This window comes from Ambystoma mexicanum, chromosome 9, assembly GCF_040938575.1.
Source record: "Ambystoma mexicanum isolate Mex_15411 chromosome 9, UKY_AmexF1_1, whole genome shotgun sequence".
In the NCBI taxonomy this organism is placed as follows: Eukaryota; Metazoa; Chordata; class Amphibia; order Caudata; family Ambystomatidae; genus Ambystoma; species Ambystoma mexicanum.
In genome coordinates this window covers 331,753,991-331,773,596 of record NC_090931.1, presented here as the reverse complement: position 1 = coordinate 331,773,596, position 19,606 = coordinate 331,753,991, and the positions used below count along the sequence as shown (strand labels likewise).

At 43.9% G+C, this 19,606-nt stretch overlaps 1 protein-coding gene across 1 annotated transcript in view; it reads right to left on the bottom strand.

The window, feature by feature from the left end:
* Window positions 1-19,606, bottom strand: part of GTF2I (general transcription factor IIi) — a 2,618,156-nt gene that overhangs the window by 1,372,491 nt on the left and 1,226,059 nt on the right. Inside the window, exon 19 of the mRNA XM_069614749.1 lies at window positions 625-808. Coding sequence (XP_069470850.1) covers window positions 625-808 — 184 coding nt within the window. The remainder of the gene's footprint in view (window positions 1-624; window positions 809-19,606) is intronic.

The window sequence follows — 19,606 nt, the reverse complement described above, 5'->3', positions numbered from 1 at the left end:
ATGGATCTTGTCTGCAAAACTCCCGGACACCTGTATCCAATGTGCATCCAAGAATTCCTGTAGGGGTTGCATATTCAACTTGCAAAGACGGGCGAGATAAATGCAGGTGACATAATTGCCCAACAATTGATTACCACCAAATGGCCAGATTCTCTCATCAGTGGAAAGGTACTGTGAAGCGGGATCAGAAATGAAAAACTGCTTTAGCTCTAAAGGCAAATCGCACAAGTCCCCACTGCCTAAGAGACCATGCACTCCACGCACACTTAATGCACTTCTTTGCAAGTTGAAGGATAACACTTTGCATGGTATTTTTGCAATACTTACTCCTTCATCTTACTCCTTACTTACTTACTACTCCAGTCCATCACCTCAATTTGTTAGAATACCATGTACCTGACAACATTTGCCATTAAGTGGCTGTATCCCCATTAAACAAAAAAAAAGATAAACACAGGAAATAAAGATCACCCAGGATATGTCCTTATGCATATACTTTTGTCCAGCTTTAGATCAAGTCTTGCACATGAAAAATATGAGATGTACTTGCAGTATTTATTCAACATGCAATCAATTCTATGAGTCAAAAAAGTTATTTAATGTAAAAAAATGAAATTAACATACTTCTTTACAACAAACTTTATTTTTGCACTTCCTCGAACAATTCTTTCCAATCGTGGAATACCAAACCACGTGGGGCTTCTGAAAGGTATTCCTTCAGGCAAACCTTCCACATACAGATTATCAGGATTAGATTCAAAAACCGGGTATGGAACCTTAACTGGCTCGGAAAGGCCTAATGCTTGTGCTGAAAACAAAAAAAACAAGACTGTTAAAAGAAACAAGAATATGACACCACCACACTACTTTTTGCATATTGTGTGAGGACATGTTTTGCTGGTCACATTGGATGCAAAGCTTCATACAGTCTCTCAAAACATTTTCAGAATGCAGATCGTATAGAGCGAAAGTATTCCAAACACATTGAGAACAAGGCCACTAAAATGGATCATTTACAAAAGTAATTAACTTTGCAACAGGACACTAGCAAAGGCTGGAGGAACCGCTTCATCCGACTGTCACATTTTAGAGTGTGAATTTCACCAACTGCTTATTTATGCCAATAACATCAATGATGAAAGTAACCATCAACATCCCAAATCACATTAAACAACTCAGTTCAGTCAACACCTAAAAAGATGGCTGGTTGCCTGACTGGAGCATACTTGACCTTGCAAGAAGTTACAACTAACAAGCATACATTTGCTATTTTCTATAAGCTGTACAATTAATATAAAATTCTCTCAGATGTTAAAGTTTGGAACTTTATAAATGACTGCATTCACATAGCAAAAAATTAAAGTTACTCACTGTAGCAACTAGAGTACTCCTAGTCCATAGTCCCCTTACCTCCATCCGTGTGGGAGTTTCCCCAACATTGGGACAGGTCCAGAACCTTCGGCAGCAAGAAAAATGTACTTTCCCCTTTAAATTTAGTGAAGGCTGCAGCCTCGGGCGTAGGAACGCCCCGCCGAGGCCCCACCCTCCAGTGCCTCACCTCAGTCACTTTTAAACACATCTGACGCAGATACCTGGCTACGCTTATTACCTAATAGCCAATGGCATACTAGCGGGGGGAAGGTGGGTGAGACGTATGGAGGCAAAGGGACTACGAGTACTCTAGTCACTACAGTAAGTAACTTTAATTACTCATATGTCCCGTCCACTTTCCTGCATCTTTGTGGGCGATTCCACCAAACAAGAAACATTGGGTGGAGCTGTGATAACCTGCCGCATATCTAGGACGGAGCAAAAAGGTTCTTCAGAACCGCCTGACTCTGCATCGCACCTGGAGCTGGTGTCCAGTGAGTAGTGCTTACAGAAGGCCGGAGTGGCCCAAGTAGCTGCTTGCTGATGACATCCCAAGATGCATGTCTCTGAAAAGCGACAGCTGTGGCCTTGGTTCTGACCGCATGGGCATGAATCCCCTCAGGAAAAGGTCTGGCCATGACCTCGTTTGCTTCCGAAATGGCCTGCATCATCAAACAGGCGATGGAATCCTTGAAGTCAGAGCCTGGGGAGGTGTACCCAAAAATCACAAACAATGCCTCAGACTTTCGGAAGGATTTTGTCCTAGAGGTGTAAAACTTTATTTTTTTATTGTTGTATTGTTAGTTTACATAAAACCTTATACAACATTTCACACACAACACGTATACAATTCATTTTGTAAAACACATATACAAATATATAAAAGAAAATGCTAAAATGCCATACAGAAGAAAAAATATTTCATCAAAATCACACACATTATCATAAAATCTTAATAAAATATCTCTCTCAGCCCTGAATTCAGATTACTATTGATTTTCTTGCCTTTACCTTTATGTTTCCATTACCATTATTCCACTGTAGAGACATTACACATTAAATTCCTTATTTTTTCCCTCCAATTGCTCCATTATATTTTGGAGCAATAGATTCAATGCAAGAATTAAGGAAATATTTACACCCCACATACAGCGACTCCAAAACAGATGGATAGAAATTTCAAGATCACTATTAAATCTATCTTTAAGATAGAGTGCTCGTTTAGACTCAAAATGGGTACATGTTAAGACAAGGTGTTTAAGGGTTTCTAATGTGTCAGTTTCTCCTCCACAGAAACAACATGTGTAGCTGATTTGATCTTGATTAAACACCTTTTCTTTATGTACCCAATGTTAAATTCTTTCTAAAGTCGGCATCTGGTTGCGTCTAAAACGCATAAATATTCCTCTCACTCTATAACAGGGGAATCTTTGTAAATAAAGAGGAATACATTCCCTTGCGTGCCCAAAGTTAGCATATTCCTTATAAGTTGAATAGGACTCTACGCCATTTACTGTGTCCACCCAATCTGCCTTAAATAAGAGTCTCTTAACTAGTCCAGGTCGTTGAACCAGGTCATCTAAGCAAAAACCTAGAGTATCTTATAGAAAATTCATTTTATCACTGAATCCTCTAATCGATTTTATTGATCCGGATTTAACGACCTTATTTAACAACTCATATAGGGTGTTTACGGGTGGATCATTCATCTTTCTAAAAAGAGATAATGGTCTCCACAAATATCTAGCTTTGAGTGAGATAAGACCTAACTCATGGCGGATAATGGCGTTGGGGATTGCCATAGATAGGCCCATTACTTCTTTCCACATTTTCCCCTGGACCACATTCAGGTAAGACTCCTATCCTGAGTACAAATATCCAAACCATACAAAAGAACCGGCTCACATTTCGCAAGATAAAAACGTCTTATTGGTAACAACGAGAATTTACATACCCTAACCCTCAGAAATTTCATTTGAGTCTTTAATTTAGACGCTTTTTCTACTAGACTCAATTTCCACATCTTCAGGCTAGATTTATTGGAAGAATTATAGCCTAGGTAGGTTATAGCTTGGACCTGTTCCACCAGATCATCTCCCATCTTCCAAATGTATGATTTGATAATTATCTTTTTAGTAACTACAATCGTTCGGGATTTCGATGCATTAGGGGAAAGATTGTTCATCATTGCATATTGATAGAAAATATCCATCTTTCTACGAAGGCCGCGTGGGGTATGGTCAAAAAGAATAAAATCATCAGCAAAGGCCATCCACTCAATAACCAAACTCCCCAACCTAACCGGAGCAATGGAAGGACCCTGCCACATGTCCTCCACATCGCTAACGTACAGGTTGAAGAGCGTGGGTGCAAGTGAACAGCCCTGCTTGACCCCAACCTTAGTATCAATGGCATCGGAAAGGGAACCTTCATGAGTTAAGCGCACCCTGACCGAGGTATTCCTATGTAACAGAGCCAAGAGTTGGACAATCTTACATGGAAAGTTCATTGCTAACATTTTAGTCCACAATCTTGCTCTGATAACCCCGTCAAAGGCATTAGAAAGGTCCAAGGATGCCATAAAGACTTCACCCATATTGTATTGATGGACTGTGTCTCTTAAATGGGCCAAAATATTCCCATTCAGGTCAGTTCCTAAACCTTCTCTAAAACCAACCTGAAATTTGCTAAAGCAAGCATTCCTTCTAATCACTTTATTAAGGTCCCTTAAAAGTAAAATATCAAAGACCTTACTAGCTGCATCTAAAAGGGCTATTGGTCTATAATTCTGGGGATTGAGGACGTCCCCTTTTTTAAATATCGGGACAATACTACTTTGGGCCCAGGATTAAGGGAAGATATGATTTTTAAAAATATCATCAAATATGGGTTTGAGCAACTCTGCCCACATTTCAGGGGCCGCCTTTATACAAAAGGGGGGATGCCATCGGGGCCCGGCGCTCTAGATGGTTTAAGTTTATTGATAGCCCACATAATATCCTCAATATCAGACAAACATTCACCCACCACTGGGGGACCTAAGTCCAAATCCTGTTCACTGGAAAAGGCAGAAGGGAAAGCAAACTTTTCCTTATAATAGGAGCACCACACCTCCGCTTGAATAGGGCAATCCAATCTGTCTTTTGCAGGCATAAATGTATTATTGACAGTTGCCCAGAATTTTACATCTCTGCCCTTGCAGAGATTATACATCATCAATTGGTGTTCAAGTATTGACCCATTCTCAGGGACTTAATCAAATGTTTGTGGTTCAGGATAATTTTTTTCTTTCTAAGCTGTAGTTTACAAAAGGAGATGAACAAGTTACTTCTTACCTTGTAACGTTTTTTCGACGGGATGTTCCTCCGACGTATTCCTCATCTTAGATATATCCTTCCAGCTCTGCTGGCCTCGGAAAATTTTTTCTCCAGAGGGCGCTGCGCGTCGACGTCCCTCGAGTCGATGACCCTCGACAGCCGCCGTATCGACGCTCGACGTCATCCTGCCTATAAAGGCCGCGCGCAGCGTCCGTTGCTCAGTTCCGTTTTGTAGCCCACAGTATTACTGTTTGGACTAGACTAATCACCCTGAAGGAGCGTAAGCTGCAACAACAAGGGAAGTAAAACTGCGGGGATGGATGGGAGGGTCGATGAGGAATACGTCGGAGGAACATCCCGTCGAAAGAACGTTACAAGGTAAGAAGTAACTTGTTCTTCGAAGGGATTGTGTCCTCCGACGTATTCCTCATCTTAGATAGGCTCCCATAGCAGTATTCTATATTCGGAGGAGGGAGTACTGACTTCACGCTGTCTTCTATTGGTGAATAGAATGCAGTACAGCCCTTCCAAACCTAGTCTCTTGACTAGAGGAGGAATCCAGATTGTAAAAACGTGTAAAGGTATGGACAGACGACCATGTAGCGGCCGCACATATGTCTTTAATCGGCACGCCTCTTTTGAGGGCCGATGAAGCTGCAATACCTCTGGTCGAATGAGCCCTAAGGTTTTGAGGGGGCTCTTTCCCTGCCAATTTATAACATTCCAGAATGGCTAGAATGATCCATCTGGAAATAGTCTGCTTAGTTATTGGTAACCCCAGCTTGTGACCTGCGTAGCCTACAAACAGCTGGTCTGCCTGTCTTATCCTGGCTAGTCTACTAATGTAAAAACTTAAAACCCTCCTAGGGTCTAGTCTGTGTAACCTCTATTCCTCTTTCCCCGGGTGAGGAGGAGGATAGAAAGATGGTAGGATAATCTTCTGAGAGATATGGAATTCAGAGACTACTTTTGGGAGGAAATTAGGCTTCACTTGCAGGACAACTTTGTCTTTGTGAAAGATTGTATGAGGGGGTTTACAAGAAAGAGCTTGTAATTCGCTCACCCTTCTAGCAGATGTAAGTGCTATTAATAAAACAGTCTTAAGGGTAAGGAATCTTAACGAACAAGAATGGAGAGGTTCGAAAGGTGTCCCCATCAGGAAAGTTAATACTAAGTTTAAATCCCATAGGGGAACTTGGAATGGTCTTGGGGGATAAACATTGGTTAACCCCTTTAGAAACTGTATTACCAAGGGTAATTTGAAATAGGATGGTTCCTCCGCAGTACGCTTAAAGATAGATAGCGCTGCGAGATAGCCCTTAATGGTGCCAACTTGAAGGCCTGAATTTGCCAAATATAGTAGGAAGGACAAAACCATTGGTGTACCACATGAAAATGGGTCGATATTCTGTTCTCTACACCAGCTGCAAAATCTGTTCCAACGGCAGCGGTATAAAGACTTTGTTGCTGGTCTCCTTGCCGAAAGCAACACCTCCATAACATCATCAGGGAGGTCCCAATCCTTGTACCTCAGCCGTTCAGAAGCCAAGCGTGAAGGTTGAGGGTTTTGATGTCTGGATGGAGAACCTGACCTCCCTTCTGTGAGAGTAGGTTCTCTCTGAGAGGAAGTCGAAATGGAGGGCAGATGGACAAGTCTAGAAGGTCCGGGTACCACGTTCTCCTGGCCCAATCCGGGGCAATTAGGATCATGGTTCGTCGGAATCTTCTCAACCTCCTGATCATTTGAGGAATGACAGGGACCGGTGGGAACGCGTACAGAAGCGGAAACTCCCAGTCCACTATGAACGCGTCTCCCAGAGCTCCTCTCGGAGGAAATTCCCTTGAGCAGAACAGGTCGCATTTCCTGTTTAGGCTGGTGGCGAACAGATCTACCTGAGGGGTTCCCCAAAGGGCGAAGATCTCTTGAAGGACTTCCTGAGCTAGCTCCCACTCGTGAGAGACTGTGTTCTGCCTGCTCAGAGCATCCGCTGTCAAGTTCTTCTCTTCGGCTAGGTGAACTGCCGATAGAGAGATTCCTTCTTGGATTGCCCAAAACCAGAGCTGCATCGCCTCTCTGCACAGGGGTAGTGATCCTACGCCTCCTCTTTTGTTGAGGTAATGCATGGCCACCGTGTTGTCCGTCATTATCAGGACGTTCTTCCCTTGTACAACTGGCAGGAAAGCCTTCAACGCAAGTTTGATGGCTCTCAGCTCTAACAGGTTGATGTGTAGTCTGGACTCCGATGGAGACCAACGACCGCTGATGGTCAAGTCGTTGGCGTGGGCTCCCCACCCCGTGAGTGAGGCATCCGTGACTACTGTTATCTCCGGCCAGGGTTGCCAAAACTGTTCTCCTTTCAGAATGTTCTCCTGACAGGCCCACCACTGAAGGTCTCGAGCCACCCTGCCGGGAACCTGAAGAAGATCTGTCATTCTCCCTGAGAATTGTGACCACTGAGTCCTCAGTGCCCACTGGAGGGATCTCATTCTCAGGCGAGCCTCTGGCACAAGGAAAATGCAGGATGCCATGAGGCCTAGCAACCTCAAAAAGTCGAAAGCTGGGAGACGTTGGGCAAGTTGGAACTTGGTAACCATCTGTAGAATATCTTGAGCCCTCACCTCTGGTGGCGAGGCTTTTCCCAGGGAAGTATCCAGGATCGCTCCTATGAACTGGAGACTCTGCGATGGTATCATTTGAGACTTCTTTAAATTGAGGGAGAAGCCCAGCTTGTGAAGGAAGTAGCATACGTGATTTAGCTGGATCTGAGCTTGCTCCGGAGAAACATCCCTGATCAGCCAATCGTCCAGGTAGGGGTAGACGTGAATCCCTTCCCTCCTTAGACTTGCCGCCACTACCGACATTAACTTGGTGAAGACCCTCGGGGCGGAGGTCAGCCCAAAAGGCAGTACTCGAAATTGATAGTGAGAGTTGCCAATTGCGAACCTCAGGTATTTCCTGTGTTTGAGATGGATAGGCACATGGAAATAAGCGTCCTGAAGGTCCAGGGATACCAACCAGTCCTGAAACTGAAGGGCCTGGAGGATCTGAGAAAGAGTGACCATCTTGAATTTGTCTTTCCTGAGGAATTTGTTCAATTCTCGCAAGTCCAAGATGGGTCTCAGTCCTCCGTCTTTCTTTGGAACGAGAAAGTAAGGGGAGTACCAGCCCTTGTTCTTCTCCGCTACAGGTACCGGTTCTATGGCACCTTTCTCTAGCAGGTCTATAATTTCCTGCAAGAGGAGCGGATCTGGAGCTTTCTGAGAGCCGATTCCCGGTGGATGACTGAGGTATACGTAGGAAAGGTAGGCAGTAACCTTGGGCAACTGTTTCCAATGCCCAAGCATCTGACGTGATAGCCTGCCATTCCGCCAGATGTTGAGTCAACCTGCCTCCTACAGGTGTCCTGTGAGGGAAGTCCTCAGAGTGGTTTTGGGGCGGCTGATGCAGATGCCGATGGTAAAGAGGCACCTGCTGTTGCTCCGGCTTTAGAATATCTACCCCGTCCACCTCGGTTAGTTCTTCTTTGACCCCTTTGAGCCGGTCGTCCTCTACCTCTTCCGAATGAGGAGTAGAAGCGAAAGGACTTGCCCCTCGCAGAGGTTCCTGTGGGACGAAAAGGAGTCTGACGGATTGCAGCTCCTAGGGATTTTTTCTGCTGCTTTTGAAGTTTGCAGTTTCTCTAAACTGTCATCCGCCTTTTTCCCGAACAAAGAAGAGCCATCAAATGGCATGTTCAAGAGCCTGGCTTGCACATCTGGGGCAAAACCCGACTTTCTCAACCAAGCGAACCGCCTGATTGATGTACTTGCCGCCATTGCTCTGCTGATACTGTCAGCCGAATCAATGCCCGTCTGGAGGGATTCGCACATAGCGTCTTTACCGTCCTGTATAATATTCAGGAACGCATCCCTTTCTTCTCCCTCCGGGATGCAGTCAGCCGCTGTAGAAGCACACTCCCAAAGTGTATGGCTGAACCTAGCAAGGGTGCAAGTAGCATTAACAGACTTTAATGCCATGCTACATGCTGAAAAGACTCTTAGCCATAGCATCATATTTTTTATCGTCCCTGTCCTGTGGGACAGTAGGATAAGCCGTCTTGACGTCGGTAGAGGATGCTGCTTGTACCACCAGACTTTCTGGGGATGGATGTTTAGACAAGAACTCGGGGTCTGTGGAAGATACTCTGTACTTTGCAGACAGTTTTTTATTTACTGCTGGTATTACATCTGGGGTTTCCCAGTTTGTCATGATCTTTCTCTGAAGAGCTTTATGAAAGGGCACCACTGGATCCTCTTGTGGGCCTTTGTCAAGAATATCCGTGAGGTCATCTTGCTGGAAAGATTGTGAAGGTGTAGACCACCCCATAAACTCTGTAATTCTGGCCATTAAGGCTCTGTAGGGGGTTTCAGCATGCTCCCCCGGGTCTGGTTTAGCAAAATCCACCTCAGGGGAAGTGTCTAAACCACTTGCCTCATGTAAAGAATCATGAAGATCCTTTAATCTGCGCTCTTCAGAGGAAAATTCCTCTCTAACTGGGGTTACAGGTCCCTGTAACTCATCTTGTTCTGACAAATCACCCTCTTCTAAAATTGAGGATATAGTTCTCAATTGTTCTGAATTAATAAAGGGAGTAAATCCCATTTCCAAGGCAGAGGGTGCTGAACTTGTCATTATTGGCCTCGAAAACGTCAATGTCGTCGACGCCGACGTCGAAGGCTTCGAGCGTGGCGTCGAAAACAGAGGTGGAGGCCTCGAGGACCTCGACAGAATTGGAATTTTACTCGACAATATCGACGCCATCGACGTCGAGGGCCTGGGAATCGTCACTGGATGTGTGGTCATCGTGACTTTTCTCGGCGTCGACGCCGGTGTCGAGGCCGGCGTCGAGTCGACAGACCTGTATGTCGAAGGTCCCTTCGACAACGGCGTCGAAGACCTCGACGTCGACGGAACCTTCGTCGACGGAACCTTCGAGGAAGGTTTGGAGGTCATGGTCCTACTCGAGGGTTCGAGACGCACTCGAGAGGTTTCTTTCGCCGGGTACTGCGACTCGCGGCGTTTTTGACCTTCGGGTCTTTCGACCAGAGCATCGCTCTCGGCAGTCTTCGAGGGGGTCGAGGCCGCTTTCTCGAAGACGCTCATCATGTTTTTTCTGAATTCCTCCCAATCAGCCCGGGAACTATGTTTCGTGGGGCAAGGGATTCTTTTTGGCGAAACAGAGGAAGAGGAAGACGGAGAAGGGGATCTTCGACGTCTCCTCTTCGAGTGTTTCGATCTCGAGGAGTGATGAGACCCACTCCGAGACCTGGAGCGTGAGTGGTGACGAGGAGACGAATGTCTCGACTTCGTCGAAGAAGAAGCTTTAAAAGTCTTACCTTTCTCCAGCTTCCCCCTACGCTCCTTTAGGGCCTTAGCTGTCAAGGACATACAGTCCTCGCACTCCGAACAATGGTCTTCGGCTCCCAAGCACCACAGACAATTTCTGTGAGGATCGGTCAATGACATCTTTTTCCCACAATTTCGACATTTTTTGAAGCCGGATCGAGGGGTTGTCGGTTCCGACGAGGAAGCCATCGAGTACGATTCGAATAACTTGAAGTAAATATTACTAAGAACTGAGCAACGGTATTCCGAGGCACCGAGTAGCGCGGAAAAACGGAACTGAGCAACGGACGCTGCGCGCGGCCTTTATAGGCAGGATGACGTCGAGCGTCGATACGGCGGCTGTCGAGGGTCATCGACTCGAGGGACGTCGACGCGCAGCGCCCTCTGGAGAAAAAATTTTCCGAGGCCAGCAGAGCTGGAAGGATATATCTAAGATGAGGAATACGTCGGAGGACACAATCCCTTCGAAGGATAGTTTCTTCAAGGCTTTAATATCCCTATATTTAATACGCTTAGAGCTTTGGATTCTGCAGTCACCCACCCTCCCCCTGGATTTCAACACCTCCATATCACTTATTCTACTAATTTTGTAAACACATGACAATATAATATTGTAGAAGGATCCCCCCAAGCCGATGTCCTCTTCCCTACTAATTTGATGCAATACTACGGACAGGTTCTCCAAAACCAAAGTATTCAATTTCACAATCGTTTTCTTATTCCATGCAATCCTTCTCCCATTATTTTCAGCCTTTAGGCCCAAAAGCATAGGATTAATGTGATTACCAACGTTTGGAAGTGAAAGAGAAAATCGTAGGGGAATGTGGTCTCCCAACTCTACCCCCCTAAGTGTCAGTTTTCCATACGCTTGCTTCCAGCTATTAGATACATAGAAAAAGTCAATTCTGGAGCTATTACTTCCTCTTTTCCAGGTATATTTGGGTAAATTCCAATCCGAGGCATGATCTAAAAGACTCAGATCCCAATGATGAAGGTAGTTATCCCACCGTATAACTCTCTTAAGATTAGGGTGAAGCAATCTGGGGATCACCCCTTTTTCATTTAACAAAGAGCCTTCAGCACAAGCCGAATTAAAATCACCTCCCAAGATAATACGATTTCCAAACCCCTTCTCAAACCAACCTCCAAGAATTACTCCAAGAGAGTCTTCCACTGTATCAATGGTCACCTTTAGTGGATTCCAGTATAAATTCAACAGGAGGATCGGCTCTACATTATTCTCTGATGAAAGAACAATACCCAAAAGCCAATCACTCCTAAAAATCACATTACCATGGAACCCCAAGTTGCGATCAACAGTAATCAAGTCAGCACTAGGCCGACCCGCCGGCCCCCTTGATGCTAATGTAGAAAAAGTATAGAAACCTTCTATATACATACCAGACAACATCATAGTTTCCTGGAAAAAATAAATGCGGGGGCATGTGTAGTTTTCCCTTTTGGTCAGGAACGTATTCAAATGTAGTCCCCACAAGAATTCCAGGAAATCACATCGATATTAGAGCTGTTAGGGACACCCATTACCCTGTCTAAGTGTCTCTGATGTTTTAAGCGCTGGTTGCAACCATGACCAATCCTGACCACTATTAAGGAGGCTAGAGATTAAAGCCAACCCTGGATCGGAATTTTCTACTTTATTATTGCCCAATTGTGCAGTTTGTTGCGTTTGAGTATTACTCAGTTCCTTATATTGAAGGAAATTATCAGCCTCTTTGTCATCTGCTAATGTAGATAAATCATAACCCAGAGAGTTGAGGTTTTTTTCTTGAGCACGCACCATATCTGCTACCATCACTGAGTGAAAGCAGCTTACCATTTGATGGTTATTGTGATTAGGTAGAGAAATACCGTCTATATCATCTGTTGTTATAGCCCGTAACAAAGGATTTTTTTTAAACAGGTTTAAAAGATGTGTTCTATTTAGACTAGCCTGGGATTCTGTTTTATTATTGTTAATCCAACCCAAAATCTTCCCTGTATAGATCTATGAAAGGGGCTGGGCCAAAGTAGATTGCGTCTTTGTGTTATCAACACAAGATTTGGTCAATGCATTTCCTTGAGAATCCTGAATTTTAAAAGATTGTGTATCTAGGGGGTTTTCCCCCATATTAACAGGGGTTAAACCACTCCCGCTCCCAACCATAGCCATCGGCCCATTAGGGGAGGGGATGCTGGAACATGCTACTGGTATTATTACTTGAGCAATAGGGAGGAGCTTAATTTGTCATGTGCCTATAGATGTTCTGGCATGTTTGGTACTGGTTATTTTACCAAAAGCTGTCATCTTTGTTGGTTTGGTTTGCGGGTGTTCTTGTCCAATTTTCAACAAATTACTCTCATCCATGTTAGTATCGATATTTTTTTCTCCCCTAGCTAAAGAGCCTTTATTAGTGGCCTCCTCCCGGACCTGACACTTCCCTATTAAGGGTCTTTGGTACCCCACTATCATCACACTTTTCTTGAACAGAAATATTTCTAATAGCTTTGAGATTGGAATTTCTTTTAGTATTAGGCATATTTTTAGTTTTTTTAAGCATCCTAACCTGCTTTTTTGCCTTTTTACGTTTATATACTGGGGATTGGGGCACCTCATTAATATCGTAGTCAGAACCGTTAACGGGGCCTATTTTATCAGTATTCGTCATAACACCTGTTTCTAATACTTGGTCCACTAACTCTATCTCTATGTTTTGTCTTTTGTTTACATTTTTGTCCCTTTTTAGGTGGAGTATGTTGGATAGTTATCGTGTCCTCACTACTAATATTCAAACATTCCCCCTCCTTAGATATTTCCCTCCCATACCCCTGAGCACTAAGATTTTCCAAATCCTGTTCTTGAGTAAACCCTCCTGTTGCTTTGGCAATAACATCCAAAAGGACAGAAGGACTATCAGGACAGCTCAGTTCCTTTCCATAATTATTATTATTGGATTACCTCCTTGGCCAGGGAAATCTAGATCCACTATCCCTTTATCTGAAGAGGTAGGGTGATCCTTGTAAGCACAACTTCCAACAAAGTGGTAATCTTAGCATCCATGGTTATTAACCTAGTATCTTGTTCCTTTCTATATTTATCAAACAGATTCTGTACTGTAATATTATGTTCATTAACGGTCTTGGCCTCCGCTATGCCCTCCAAAAATGCCAGACTAGTCACAAGTTGATTAAAAGCAGCTTGTTGGCCAACCATGGAGCCACAGAGTATCTTTTGGGACTCACCTATGGTTTTCAGAGCCAAATTCAAGCTAATATGTAGATTAGATAGGAGGGGTAGAAGATAATCGCCTCTATCCCTCCTACCCGAACCAGATGTTTCATGTTTATCCTTAACTACAGGATGACTTTCCAGAGTAATTTGATGGGGGTCGGTAGCTCTATCCACTGTTTTAGGTCGAAGGTACCCTTCCTTATCCGTTTGAGTATAAGCTATCTTCCTATGTATTGAGGTTGTAGGTGTCTCTAAACCCGATCTAATGGGGGATTGTTGCCTACCCTCTTGTTGTTTCCCCATCATGGTATTATTTCTAAATTGTGAGTGCAACACTCGGCACGCCTTATGATAAGCTCCTCGCCCCCTTATCTTTGGATAAAAATCTGCCTGCCGGTATCTCTAAATCAATCATTTCTTTTAACAAATCACCCGTAGCATCTGCCATAAGTAAAAAAAAAAAGAATCATCCAAATCTTACTCCCCAATAGGTCAATTAAGATTATGCTTAGAACGAATAGGGGTCCCTTTAAGTTGTTCTCCCCAACTAGCATGCTTAGTGCTCCCCAACTGGGTAGGACTAAGAAGACATTGCATCTTATCCTGATCATCCTTCCCAAAAATAAATATTGCTGGCGAGATATGAGTGGACTGCTTAGCACCAAACCGGTATATTCCCTTGTTGTTTCCCATCATATTCAATTTTGATAAATCTGATCCATGAATTTCCCCAGCTTGCATTTTTCCATTTAAAATCATCTTCTGAAGAGGAGTGGAAGCATGAAAACGGACCACCCTTTTAGTACCAATTGAACTTTGTTGAAGACATTCTTCATCCGCAAGTTCCTGTCTAGAATCCAACATATCCCTATGAGCCCCAGTGGCCTCTATATCTAGAATATCTAAATTTCCCTCAGTAAGAACTTGAGCCTCCAAAGCTTCAAGATCAGTAGTGGGATATCCCTCCATACGCCCTTCAAATCTAGAATTAGGATTTTCATTGTTATTTTGAGCGGATACATTAGAGGCAACCATATTTTGCATATGATCTATATTAATGGGCACCTCACAGTGTATCGGCGAGCATAATTGGACTTCTACTAACTTAGTCTCTTGACTCTCAACAGTTTCAAACCCGCCTTTAGGTGCAGGCATATTCAAGTAATTTGATTGTAAGGGACACTCCCTTCCAGTTAAAAAAAAAAAAAAAAAAAAGAGGAGAGCATAACTCACAACCTCTTAAAAAAGGAAAAAATAAAGAGCAATTATATATAAAATGGCTGGGAAAGAAGACAATATGATTAAAATCTGTATGACAATCAACAATTTTCAAAAATCACTGACATGGAATTAAAAAAGGATATATATAATATATTTGCACTGCCTTGGGAACGCCCGATGCCTTGAGGAGCAGCCTTATTCCGTCTCTGCTCCCCAATGTCCAACTAAAAGCAACAATAGTCCGAATGTATTACCTCCTTAGGAGTTAGGTCACGAAATTACCTCCAAAAACCAGGGCCACCCAGAGCCAAACAGCAGCAAAACAGTTCTTCAAAAACACAAAATGCAGCGCCCTTTACTCCGCAGTCGGGCTTAACGCTGAAAGGGTGATTGTGGCTGGCCTTTGAAGAGGAAACAAGTCACGTGATGAAGCACGTGACCGCCAATAGGCTCCGCCCCCTCCAGAGAGCGAGCGCGATGCAGCAAGTGTCTGTAACGCTCACCTGACTCCCACGGAGGCGCTGGCCTGGTTCGCGCTGCTGTGACCTCTTCTAAGGTGATGCGCAGGGTTCGGAAGACGGACTGGACCGGGCCCCCAAATCTGGCTTGTCTGGCTCGCAGGAGTATCCTTCTGTAGGCGAAAATAGGGGATTAACTGTCTGCGGGGTAATGCAATCAGCCTCCCACTTTCCCCTCTCATCCTCCTCGAAACCCTTCTGTGATTCCTCGTAGCGTCTCACCTTAGGGTCTGGAAGGACGAGCTCTCCATCCTGCTTCTGATGCAGGGGCGCGTTGGTATCCAGTTACTTCACTGGATTTTCGGATTGGTGAGAACCAAACTTGCTTGGCTTCCAGGTAAGTTTTTTTGATAAGAGGTTCCCCTTGTGTCCATGCATTAATGTACTAATGCTAGTGTCTTTTTCCCCATAGGGGCCGGGGTACGGAATGCCGGGGAACAGGCACCGACCCGAGATGAGAGGTGAAATCCTTGTAGAAATCAGGTAAGTCTTTAATGAGCGTTTTTTGGTAATGTCTTTTCATTCGCTCATTAACGCTGATGTCTCTTTTTCCCCTTGGGGCCGGGGTCCGGAAATGCCAGGATGCGGCGCGGACCCGAAATGAAGAGGGAATGAATCAACAGGTAAGTCTTAACATGGAGATTTAGCTTTCCTTATTCCCTTCTCTCTCTCACCTTTTGTTCTGGTCTTTTTCTCCCTAGGCGCTGGGGCGTGACTGCGAATCCGGATGATCGCTGCTGAACATGGAGGCGCCCTGTAAAGGTGAGTGGAATGCGGCGCTGCAGCGATCGACGCGATGAGCTTTTAAATAAGTCTTCCTTTTCAGGATTGGCGGCGAGATGTCTCCGGGATGCCGATTTAGCAGGTAAGGACTTTTCCTTCTTCTGTTCTCTTCTTTTCTTCCTTTGCAGGTGATCCAGGATGCTGGCAGGCGTGGCAGAAGTCAGGATGCAGGAGCAGACACGGTGAGCGTCCAGCTGCTAGATGCAGAACAACGCGAAGCACGTGTGGCTGTTCGGGTGGGGTTTAAATAGCCTTGGAAGAAGTTCCAGGTATGTATCCTTCCTCCAATCAGGTATGTATCCTTCCCCGACCACGCCCGGATGGTAAATTAGTCCCACAGGTAAAGTAGTTCCTTTCAGGCCTCAAGGAGGCCGGGATCCTGCAGCATGGTCTGCATCAGGTAAGTGCACCCAAGCACTTTCATAATGAGCCTGGCGCCTGTGGCGCCAGGACTGATGTCTTTTATGAGCCTGGCGCCTTACGCGCCAGGACACTGTCCAAAGGGCCCCTATATGGGGTTGCTGGGTCCTTCCTTGGGGACTGGATGTCCACTTTCGGGGACGCAGGGCTTGAACCGGCTCCCCGGGAGCGGGCATCATAAGTCTTCGTGACTCGCAGTGCTGTGATTAAAGTGGTGAACGCACACATGTTCCTTATGTCAGTAGCAGTTCAATTTCAAGCAGTGTAAAACTTGAGGACCCTCTTGAAGTCCAAAGAATGCAGGGCCCTCTCTGCAGTATCCAGTCATTGCATCAAATACAAATCATTGAATGCCAAAAGCATTGAAAAAAATTAATCCAAAAAAAGCATTGAATGCATTTTTTTCAAAGATAAAGGTTTTATTTTAATTGTACTGGGTTTTAAGAGGTCAAAAAATAGGGGTTGGGGGATCCCCCCGCCCCCATAAAAAATTAAGAAAATAAAATGCAATCATGCTATTTTTTTAGTTGCTTTTTTTTTTTTTAGATGCTAAGGCATTCGATGCAATCACTATAAACCTCCCTCTGCCTCTGACAGAGTTCGGGAAGAACACCGGCAGGCTGATCTCTTGATTCAGATGAAATGGGGAGTCGGTAAGATGTTCAATACAAACTTTAGGAAGAGATCTCAGATATGTCTATTTGGAAAACAGGTCAAGTATGGTGTGAGTTCATGTAAGGCTCTTATGACTATTTCACATACTTGATGGCGTTTGTATTTAGTTTGATCTTAGAGAGTTTTTATCCAGTCGTTTCTTTGTAATGCTAGTTTTGCGTGTTGTGGGCTGTTTATTAATGTTTCTTCAGTAATGCCTTCGGCTTCCATTTGTGACTTGATCTTGTTGACCCATTGTTGGAGAACCGTTGCGTTCAATGCGTTGTTTTTGCTTTTTAGTATTTCTACAGCTGGTATTTTTTCGTGGCTGATTATTTTCCTATAGAGCTCCATTTGTTTCCATGATATTATGGATTGTAGTGATTGTAACGCCATTTCGAAGCGGATCCTTGTCATAGGAAATTTTTTAGGTAATGCTAGCGTTTTCCTCCAGAATATTGCTTAAAGGTGCCATTTCAGTCCTTGCTTGTTAACCATGGTTTCGCCAGCGTAGGTCAGTATGGGAACAACTTTTTGTTTATAGAAGGTGATGGTTGATTTGAAAGAATATGTCCCGAATTTGCAATGATAGAACCGACCTAGTCTGGCTAAGGATCTAGCTTTTTCTTCGATATACATTTTCCAATCGTGTTCCGTGGATGAAGCGTTTACCATTACCCCTAGATATTTGATGACATTTGTTGTTTCAATTTCTTTGCCTTCGAGGTAGAACTTGGAGATTTTTCGATTCTTCTTTGTTTTCTGGGTTGTTAATTTCATTACTTTGGTTTTGTTTAGATTGATCTGAAGTTCGTTGACTGTCATATAGGTTATTACTTTGTCAAGAGTTTTTTGCAATCCCGATGGTGTTTTATCCATGACTTTGATGTCATCAGCGTATATTAATGATAGAACTGATTCGTTGTTTAATTTCGGTGGATTAGCAAGTGGATCCTCGATTGAGTTGACAATCTGTGTACCCTTGAAGATTGTGTTTACCGACGGCGCACGCATTAGTGTGTCGAGTTCCTGCCGTGATTACGGAGCACTGCTCTTGACCAGCGTTTGGGCCCAATTATTCAAAATTACTTGCCAACAATGGCTTCCTACCTGAATATTTGGCGTTGTGTTTGTGAATGAGAGATCATTCGTGCATCTCTGCTGCGTCTGTGAAGAATATCTATATGAGCAGCATTGGCGCTTTAATAATCTGATTTAGTTTTCAATTAGTGGGGGTGAGTGCGTAGAGGGGGAGAGCGCGTAGAGGGGGCGAGTGCACAGTGCATACGAGGAGATAAAGCGGATAAGTGCCGAGAGCAAAGGAGCGCATAGAATTGCATATATAGACGTATATAGTATGGTTTGGAATGCAGAGAACGTTTGAAGGAGCATACAACCCATCATATCACACCACCACGCTTACTCTCTCCTTACATCACCACTCAACTAGAACACAGATATACTATGACACCATTCGGTATAACTGTTCTCATACCAACATCAGCCGCTGACCCCACATCATTCTAAGTAATCACTGCTGGTTACACACCCCCCAGCCAGGCGTTCTCCTCAGGCCTAACGCAGCCACATCTGGTCTGGATAAACCCTGCCAGAACGAACACATACTCCTGATCTCTCAACCACCTCACCTACAACTAAGAAGCAGCTATTACACGAATACCGCACGAGCTGCACACATAACCGATGCTCACACGCACCTTTGACTGCGCCTATTCTCTCTACTGATCTGAACTTCGGTTCCCAAGGGCGTTCAACCTACCAGCGCCTCCAGACCATACAAATGGTATATAAGGCTCTATATAAATGCAAAATAACATAACATAAAAAACGATTAGTTGCACATCACCGAATACTTGAGGTGGATGTTTTGAATATACACACATGCCATAGCTGTGATTGTTAAATGGTTTGAACTAAACATGGATTGTAAATTGCGTTAGAGACCTGTGACAATAGTGTGTCATTTAAGTGCAAATACAGTGCACTAAAGTTGGTATTTAAATTGAGTTTCACTATATAAGGGTTTAAAACATGGCGATGACTACATATTTGTTAAAAACTGGAATGCCAAAAACACATGGGGACTACAAGCACTAGAGTAGTATTGAAATCCACTCCTGTAAAACCATCTCCTTTAAATGCTGTAAAACGTAAATGGCTGGGTCAAGGGAACTTAGCAATTGATAGAAAAGCGTGCATGGAGACAGAGATTTTTGTATAATGTGTCCCATTTTGAATGCACAATCACTAGTGGATAGTATTAAAGTAGCTACACCAGATATACGATCAGTGGTGCCTGAAATAGAGCTAGACATGCAAGCTCAATTGAGAACATCAATCATTGACACTCAGATGATTTTGAGTGATGAGAAACGTTCAGCAACATCGAGCCCCCACTCAAATATTGTTGACCTGGTTACACAAAATGTCTTGATAGAGAAACAATCAGCAAATAGAGTCCTTCCTGTTTGTCAATATAAACCTAACATGCCAGAGAGGCTACAAGAAGGTACACCTAAGTCGACAATCTCTACACCAGGTCATTTTGTGGGAAATATATCAATAATAGCATCATCCTCATTAATAGATTCTGAAGATAATAGCTTATACCAGTCACCCAAGCTTTTTGAAAATCAGAATCTGAATATAGATGTGTCAGATGTAAGTTATGTCCAAAACATAACCC